This window comes from Python bivittatus, unplaced genomic scaffold (assembly GCF_059951505.1).
Source record: "Python bivittatus isolate LINGU-HERP-01145 unplaced genomic scaffold, Pbiv_v1 ctg000190_np1212, whole genome shotgun sequence".
Classification (NCBI taxonomy): Eukaryota; Metazoa; Chordata; class Lepidosauria; order Squamata; family Pythonidae; genus Python; species Python bivittatus.
In genome coordinates, this window is record NW_028277042.1 from 18,957,239 (window position 1) to 18,966,591 (window position 9,353).

The window sequence follows — 9,353 nt, forward strand, 5'->3', positions numbered from 1 at the left end:
GAAAGAGGTGATCATGGAGGTTGCAGAGGAGGCAAGATCCAAAAGTAATTCCCACCTCTGAGAACAACCCCATCTCCAATATTGAAGAGGAATCCAAGAAATTCTATAGCTCCAGAATATTGTCTCAGGAGTTAAGAGGACTGTTAGAGGATGGTAGCTTGAGTGTTGGAAGCTTCCTCACTCTTTATTGGATGCATAAATTGCCCAATAACTGACCCAGCTAAACCCAGTCAGGTGACCACCAGCTATGTTGGACAAATGTCTCTCAGCACCTGTAGCCCTTGGCAACATTGGTTAGGATGATGGCAGCTGCGGTAAAATTGTTATGAACAGCCAGTAGAAATAGTCCTTTTCAAGCTAAAGCAAGATGAAAGTGTGCAAAACATGTAAATCTGGTAAGCCTGTACAACAGATAACTTCGATTTGGGAATGTTATTTTTCATCCAGTATGGTTTTCACTGCAAAAAGATGACACACATCAAAGATTGTGATGTTTTTCTGCAATATTCAAGCCGACAATACTCTTGAAGTCACCTGTTCATTATTGTGCATTGCTTTCTACAAACTTCTGACAGTCCCTCTTCAGCTGATGAACCAAGAAAGAAAAGACATAAACTCCTAATGGGCAGTCCAGACCAAGCTACCATCGATTCAGGAAAAGAACTTCCTGATGTCTTTTCCTTTGCCTAATTTAGGGTTGGGCTACCAGAAACCCTCCATATATTACTGAATGTCACTCTGAATGCTCTTCAGTTTCCTAGGCTGATGGGGGTCCCCAGAGCTACAAACAATCCCTGCAGATTCATTGATTTAAAATGCTACTTGTGATATTATCCACAAAGGGAAAGGGAAAGAAAGAAAAAAACCCTGTGCAGCTAAAAATCAGTGTGGAGGAAAGGTTAAATTTTTCCCTGAATGCTGAGGACCTGATGCAAATCAGTGTATCTCTACAGATGGATAGATGTGTAATTGCCTCTCGGGTGAGACAACCTGATGGGAATCCATGGCAGGATTTCATTGGACAAGTAAATCCGTCTTTCTCTTAGCTCTACAGTGTCCACGAGATGCCTTAGCCAAGCTGAATGCTAATGAAGCTTTAGCTTGCTGACATTTAAAAATGAAATTGAAAAGGATAAAGCTCCACCTTAGACGTGGAATACTGCGCCCTGTCTGCAGTATAGGTAGTCCTCACTTAACAAATGTTCATTTAGCGACCATTTGAAGTTACAACAGCACTAAAAAAAGTGACTTACAACCAGTGTCCAAAGTCACAGCGCCCTCACAATCACGTGATCACAATCTGGGCGTTTGGCAACCAGCTTGCACTTACGACCATTGCAGCGTCCCAGGGTCATGTGATTGCCATTTGCAACCTTCTCAGCAGGCTTCCGGCAAGCGAAATCAATGGGGAACCATGTGATTCCCTTAACGACCACATGATTCACTTAACAACCACAGCAAAAAAGGTCATAAAATTGGGTCCAGTCATGTGATTCGATTAATGACCGCATCACTTAACCTAAATTCCGGTCCCAGTTGTGGTCATTAAGTGAGGACTACCTGCAGAAGGGAAAAGGAACACATTCCACAGTTGCATTAATATATAGGCCCTACATCCTCTTTATTCCAAAGGCTGTGCGTTTCCTGGAATGAGGGGGCCCTGGAAATGGGAGAGCAGGAACAAAAAAGTGAGAATATTTGACAAATGAAGAGGCTGAAGTGACATGCTTTCTGCTATGAATTCTCTATCCTCACTGATCTGTACAGGTTTGTAAAAAATACAAACCTGAATCTATATCCCTAGGACGCCACAACCCATTGTGTGCCACTGCACACAACCGGCTTTTTGCTAAAAATTGTAAAAACTACGGCCCACTACCCCCATGCCCCCATGATTTTCAAACAAAAAGCCTATACACTTAAGACTCTAGCTCCATACAGATCGAACAATGCTGGTTTTTACCCTTGGGGGGAAGTCTCTTTTAACACCTTTTCTTTGGAGAAAACACCTTTTCTGTTCAGAGAATAAATCATATTTTGCAGCACAGCATATGCAATAAAGTGCTTGGGATATGCAAAATATCCATTAGTAACAAATAAATGATTAATTGGGCAGCCTTTGAATGCAAATCCCTATTCATGCAGCACTTAATCTTTGTACATTTCTAAAGTACCTAAAATACACTATAATATTTCAACTTGTCATAATACAACCTGAGAAGGTCATTTTGGGGCTTAAGAAGCATTCTTTAAATCCTCTGTGTTTGATATAAAAAGGAGATCCAGGTTCAATTGCAGGTATGGCTTTTACACTTGTATCTTAACTATTAATAAACCTTTCTGTGCATCAGCTTTTTAACTTAGCCTCAAGATTCCGCTGACGAAAAAGCAGATTATGGTTTTCCCCCCCTTGTTAGGGAAAATTCTGGGTAACTCTATAAACACTGTCTGATGGAACAAACTAGTTTATTTTGAGCAATTCGGTATTCAGACTTCCAGTTTTCCAAGAAAAGGTTGAAATTGGTCATGACATGGTGGCTGGAATACCAAAACTCTGCTGTTTCTGACTCTTAGAAAAGAAGCAATCCAGTTTACTGTCACTTTTTAATGCCAAGCCCCCTTCTTAAGAATCAAATGGAGAACTTCTCCCCCCAGACTCACCTCCTGGCCAATTTTATTGAAGCTCTCCAATTTCTCAGCAGAACTTTTAGCAAGGCTATTTGCACAGAGCCCTAATTGCAACAGGATAGCAAACAACTGCCATACATTTCAATGCCATACATTGACATAAAGGAATGCTCTCAAACCCCCCCCCCCCAAAAAAAACCTCCAAAGGTATCTCGCTGGAAAGCCTACTTTGCGAGTCAGCATTAGCCAGCCAGATGCTTCAGGGAAGCTCAGCAGCAGATGGAGAAAAGCAAAATCCTCCTGTTGTTTGTCCAGAGCAAGTAGCATTAAGTGCCTCTAAACTTTTGATAGACCTGCCTCCCTCCTGAATGCGTCAATTCCCCTTTTACAGCCATCAAAGCCTGCAATAATTAACCCGGAGGGAAATATAACTTAATCGTGCAGTAAATAAAGTGCTTTATTTTCTCAGCCTAAAACCTACTGCCAAACCACCACTATGTATCCAACAAACCGAAAAAGATGCTCAAACTACATATTCTACATATAGATAATACTTAGTGCCATTTCAGCATTTTATTTAGACATGGTTAATAGCAGGACCAGAAAGATCTAAGGCTGGCAAGACAAGATACATTTTAAACCATCTCCCTCTGCTTTCTTAACATAATGTAGGATGACTTCACTGACAGGTTGAGAAATGATTATTCAGATGTTACCAACCCACCACTACCATCACAAGTGCCATGATTGTTTAAAAAAATAAATGGATACTACAGGTAAAGTGCTGCTTTTCAACCGTGACTGAATGTGACCATTTCCACTAATTTTAGTAACACCAAAGAACTGTCTTTCTCTTTTCTGCTCCATTAAGAAATATTCAGTGGAATAAGGGAAATCTTCCAATGGGGTGGGGGGTGGGGGGGGAATAAGACTGTTTTCGAAACAGCTGCTCCCATCCACACAGGTAGAGTACCTTCTTAAAAGCCAAATTGTTACGTGGTATTTGCCAATTATTCCTTTTCCCATGCAACCCAGGGAATTTACTATTCACATTTTCCTTACAGCAAACTCATAATTACCTGTTAAAAGAACAGGCTGGACTTGAGGGACGTGATTTCTTTTCTGTATTTTTGTGGGTTTGGGCTCACTCCACAGCAAACTCCTTTGTTCAGCTGCTGCCAGTGCAAGGGAACACACACACATGCGTGTGCACACACACACACACACACACGAGCATGAAAGAACTAAAGACCCAAAATTGGAGGGAAGAACAGAGCTCTGAATCAGGTGGAATTTCCCTTTCCACCCTACCAAGATCTACAAAACTGAGCAAAGGACCCACCGTTCATTTTTCATGGTACTTCCTAACCTATTTTTGAAACAAAGAAACCCAGGAGGAGCTCCTTCTGAGCTGTGGTAAGTTTATTCTGCAGCTTTAGGAGCTAGGCAACAATGCTCTAGTCCTCTAACTTCCTCAACAGCTTAATACTCCAAACACAGACCCTTCCATAAAAAGGCTGCACATAAGAATAACTTAAGAGCATTCTAGCATGTTTACACAGTTACCCACGTTTACCTTTATCCAAAACTGTACGTATTCCTGAGGTTTAGGACTGCAACCCCAGGGTGATCGCCCTCAGTTGCTGGACACTCTTGCCACAATTTCATCAAATTCTGGATTAAAGTACTAGCCTTTCTCTGCAGCAATTCTGAAGCCATCTGAGGGATATTGACTCGTATACCACAGAACCTGATGCACATTTTCAGCAGTGATTTTACATAGTAGCATTTAGAGCATTCTAACAGCTCCAACACTAGATGTGTCCAAACAGTCACTTTGCAACTAACAAGATGTAAAGGCAAACTGGCAGTCCACGGCCAGAGGTCTACTGGGTCACCCTTCAGAAAAAGTGTGCATTTTTTAACAAATCCAAAGACCTGATCTCTATAATTAGAACTATCAAGTATCTTGCTTAAGGGATACCTCCCAATAACAAAATCCTGTTTCCAGGCCAGTGTTAGCCACAACTTACTTCCATATATCAACTGTCCACTCTCTGAAATCACAGGAGTGCCTAGATCGATAATAGAAAACTTAGAAGAGTTACAGCTCCAAAGCAGATTATTTCTTGCTTTATACTTATTACTAACAGAGTAACAAATCTGCACATTGACTCAGAACACATTATCATCCTTGTGCACAAAATAGGCTGATAGAAAGCACAACACTTTTTACCCACTCAGTAAAAGGAATTACAAAAAGGCAACTGGGAAAAGGAATGTTTTTACATCCAACTTCACAAAAAGTCCACTTATATAGCATTAACATTTTAGTTGACCCATCAAGCTATCAAATTATGTTTTAATAATTGAAATTAGTACAGAACATGGTAATTCCAAAAAGTGTGTGAAACTCACAATGCACGAGAAGTCAGAATAGAAACTGTTCCAAATCTAGTTATACAAGGTACATTAAGAACGCAAGTTCTACAGCTGTAGAAAAATGCTTTTACACACTAGTAGTTGGAAAAAGGAAACAAGAAAACAAAAATGGTGTCCGGAAACCCATGTAGGCTTGTAAAAATGTCTCTTTTCTGTGACCATCATAGATTATTGGCAGGCTGTTGAGAGAAAAGTAGGACAATCAGTAAAGAAAGTAGAACCAGTCACATTCCTAAGTGAAATTTTAAAAGGTTGTATCCTGCATGCTCCTAACTAAAAATACAGGGAACTGAATAGCCAACCCAGTCACATGTTGGGACAGTCACATTCACACCTTCACTCAGCCATAAGCAAAACAGATGGCTTTAGACCAGTCCCCGGTATTCAGAAGTACAGACACAATTTGTGCCCTCATCCAGCCTTAGGTACAGCTCTGAGACCACTTCTAAAACTGTCCACCAAACTCTAATTAGTATTTTTCCTTATGTTACATTATTATTAAATGCCTAGGATGTAATATTAATTGCAAACAAATACAGGTTAATTTGATTTATTGAGGCATCTCAAAAAGTTGTACACTGTATGACCTTTGTGGTTTTTATTATTAAGTGCTCCTATCAATACGGCTATTGCAGATACATCATGCCACTTCGTGTGACAATTCCTCCCCTATAAAGAGGTCTTTCCTTCTAGCCTTCCAACCAATGGACTTCAAGAAGCATCACGACGTTTCTTATACTTTGCCTCTTAAGCAATTCTACAAGGCATTTAGCTCATCCAGACACTTAAAAAGCCAGACCTGCTGGAACAGCATCTAAACTACTTGGTGGACAAGTGTCCCCTGTTCCAACCAAAAAGGGTGTTATACCGGCTGGACTGGGGAGTGGGGCAGGAGGCCGTGGGTGAAAGTTCAGTTCATCTTGATACTTCTAAACCTTTTTTTTTTTTTTACCTTTAAGCAGGTGCAACTATCTACTTTTCCCTCCTCTTATAAGCAAATAAATAAAACAAACTAATACTGCATCACATGCAGGCCTACGGCCTATTTATGATCCCAACCCACCAGCTGACAGCCATTCCGCCCAATTTAACCTGCAGGCACATTGAATCATGTCAGAGTAAAGCTCACTTGAAGTCTTGGTAGCAGCCACCTTGTTTTCTCCTTCCAGCTCCTCCACTCCGGCCTGGGTCATGAGATCTGCTATGTTCTTCTCCAGGTCGTCGATGCGGCAGCTCATGTCATCAAGTGAATCTGAGTTAAGCAAAACCCCCTAGAGAAATGCAGGTTAATGGAACCACCTTCTGACCCTAAATAGTTTGAGGTCCTTTTAATATGCAACAGGAACTCTTCAGCAGCTCTAAATGGGATAAATAATGGTTTGATATAATGGATTAAAAGGCAACTGCAAATGTCATAAATGTCATTCTCTGCAAGAGAAATTGGTGGAATGCTGTGTAAATGTTAAATGTTGAATATCGAATGGGGAATGCTTAGCAAGAGACCACTTGCATTAAAAGCCTTAGGCCCAAGTAAAAGGATCTCAGAAACCAATGTTGGGAAAATTCTTTCTCTGCCAAAGGTCCTGGAGAACTCCTGGTAGTCCATCTACCACTTGCACTGCTGACAAGGATCAAGACGGACCAGAATTACAGTACAAGCCAGCTTCCCTGATACCCTCCAGATATCTTGAGAATAGGCATGGAAGCCCAAATATTTTGGAAAAGCATCAGGTTGGAAAATTACATTCCTTTCCTATGACCTCAGAGACTGAACGAAATTACTTATACAGGTAGTCCTTGCTTACCAACCACTCATTCAGCGACCAAACTTACAACGGTGCTGAAAATAGAGATTTATGACCAGTCCTCAAAACTGCAGCCCGTCGCAGCATCCCCATCATCACAACTGCGATTCGGGTGCTCGGCAACCAGCTCACAATTACGATAGTCACAGCATCCCCCTATCAGGGGAGCAGAGGCACAATATGACATGATTCCCATTTAATTGTCACATGTATGTGAGGCTTTTCTTCAGTGGATTCTTCCCATATATGGAGGTCTAGCACAACCAAACCATTTCGGGAAATCTTAGGTTCACTGCTTCTTTGCATTACAGAACTCTTCATTACTTCCATACTCAAAGGATATTCCTACCAATTATTTGATCAGACATGGTTTGGAACTTGTCCTGCATTTGCTGCAGGAGAGTCTGCACCTGATAAGAAAAATTTTATTTTAAATGAGAATACCACTTAAACCCAGATTACAAAACCCCATTAGAGAAATATTTGCCTCCCCCGTTTCCAAAAGCAAAAGCTTCATGAATGTGGGTTATAATACATTAAAAGTAATGTTATAAAAGTTAGCATGGTAATGATTTGGGCCTGGCCATCTAGGGGCAGGGGGAAGCAATGTCATCACAAAAACCACGCCAATAATTTAATTTACATCCTGCATTGTTTGTGAAATGTCTTCATGACCCATACAACATTGTTGTGGCTTTTCTGGGGTGCCTGTGTGTTTAAGACAATTCCTCAAAGCTACCCTAAAGCCACTCAATGGATTTAGGAGCAGCAGCATCATTACATGAGATGTAACGAGATGGAAGTTTCTTTTTCTGCAAAGGGGCCGCAAAGGCCAGATGCTGAACCTGATTCCGACCTGCTCCAGGCGCCCAAGGCGAGCAAGCAGGAGGGAGGGACAGGAGAGATAAATGCCTTCCGGAGTGGGGGGCTATAAGAAATTGAATTAATAATAACAGTAAGCATACAAAGAGCTTTGCAATAAGGTAATATTCAGAGGATCTTTTGTCTTGGTTCAGTACGGATCCGATTCTGTTTCCAGTTACTTATTTATCATTCAGCATAGGCCAGTATTTAAATACATATTTAAATAAGCCCTATTTAAACCTCTCGGTGCCAAGACATTATTCCGAAATGGGGGGAGGCATCACAGGACGTGGGCAACACTGAAGACAAACATCAAGGACCCACTGCGCAGCCCAGCACCCCTGACTGGATGCAACTGGGCAAACTGGGTCTAACTGGTTCCAGCGCCAATGGCTTCCCTTGCAGATGAGAGACTTTGCACAAACTCTGGGGCAAAATATCATTTTAAACCACCTTACCCCGCCCCCCGGTGCAGGATAAGCTTGGAGAAAGACAGGGGCCGTATTCCCACAGCACACCCACCCCGGGTTCGCAGGATCCATTGCAAAGGTGGGGTTAAGCCCCTCCCCCATTAACCCAGGTTGCTCTTAACCCGAGTTGGTCGTGTGAACGCGGCCCCCGGGCCCTGCACGGATGTCTAAATCTGCCTCTTTGACCAGCAGCGCCCAGGGAGCCCCCTCCGTCTCCATGGCAACCTGGACCGCCCGCCCCCGAAGCGCATCGACTCCCACCATCTCCACAGCAACCCCAACCGCCCCGCCCGCCTCCCTAGTAACGCTGCCACCTCCCTTCCCCGTCTCCATAGCAACCCCAACAGCCCTCCCCCAGGCTCCGCGGCAACGCCGTCGACCGGGCGGGCCGCTCCTCCGCCCCCGCAAAGGCCGCTCACCACAGTGGTGAGATCCTGAACGGTCTTGGGGTCCGTCTCCGCCATGTCGGTCCGCTGTGGCTGCCGCGCCTCCCCGTCGCCCGTCCAGGCCCGACTCCCAGGCGCTTCTGGCCTTCTCCGCGAGAACACTGGCCCGCCTGCGACCTCTCGCCAAGTCTCGCGAGAGCGAGGCGCGAAAGTGGTATTGTGGGAAATGAAGTGCTTCCTGCTCGGGGGCACTCGCAGGCACTTAAGCTTTCCTCATTAACCGGGGAGGCATAAAGACCTGAACACCAGGCCGCGTTGCCTGGGAATGATGTGAGCTGTAATTCCAACGAGGAGCTCCGCCTTCAACGAAGCGGCGATGGCGCTCTAGCCGTGGCATCTCTACTGCCCGTGCCCAGAGACCGGAAGTGTCCTTTCAGTACTGCGACGGCCAGTACTTGACAGTTCAGCGATGTTGTCACATGACTAGGAAGTAAGTTACAGGAGCATTCTGGGAAATGTAGTTCCGATTTGGACAGACGGCATCAAGAAGGCCGTTCGCTCCTTCAGGAATCCCATCAAGCCGGCAAAGGGGGGGCATGTTGGACTACAATGACCATCCTGTCCTGCCGGGAGAACAGGCCATCATTTTGATCCTGTTCCCTCAGAGATCCCCGCAGATCACTTGCTTTGGACTACAGCTCCCATCAGCCTCAGCCAACATGGACTAATAGTGGGATTATGGGATTTGTAGTCCAAAA

At 43.7% G+C, this 9,353-nt stretch overlaps 1 protein-coding gene across 1 annotated transcript; it reads right to left on the minus strand.

The window, feature by feature from the left end:
- Nucleotides 1-1,610: 1,610 nt before the first annotated feature.
- On the minus strand, nucleotides 1,611-8,991 carry HSBP1 (heat shock factor binding protein 1). Its single transcript, XM_088136385.1, has 4 exons — nucleotides 8,629-8,991; nucleotides 7,219-7,285; nucleotides 6,200-6,316; nucleotides 1,611-1,660 (listed from the first exon to the last, which is right to left on the minus strand). Exons 1-4 carry the CDS (start codon nucleotides 8,671-8,673, stop codon nucleotides 1,611-1,613), a joined length of 279 nt encoding a protein of 92 aa, XP_087992511.1. The 5' UTR covers nucleotides 8,674-8,991.
- Nucleotides 8,992-9,353: the final 362 nt, after the last annotated feature.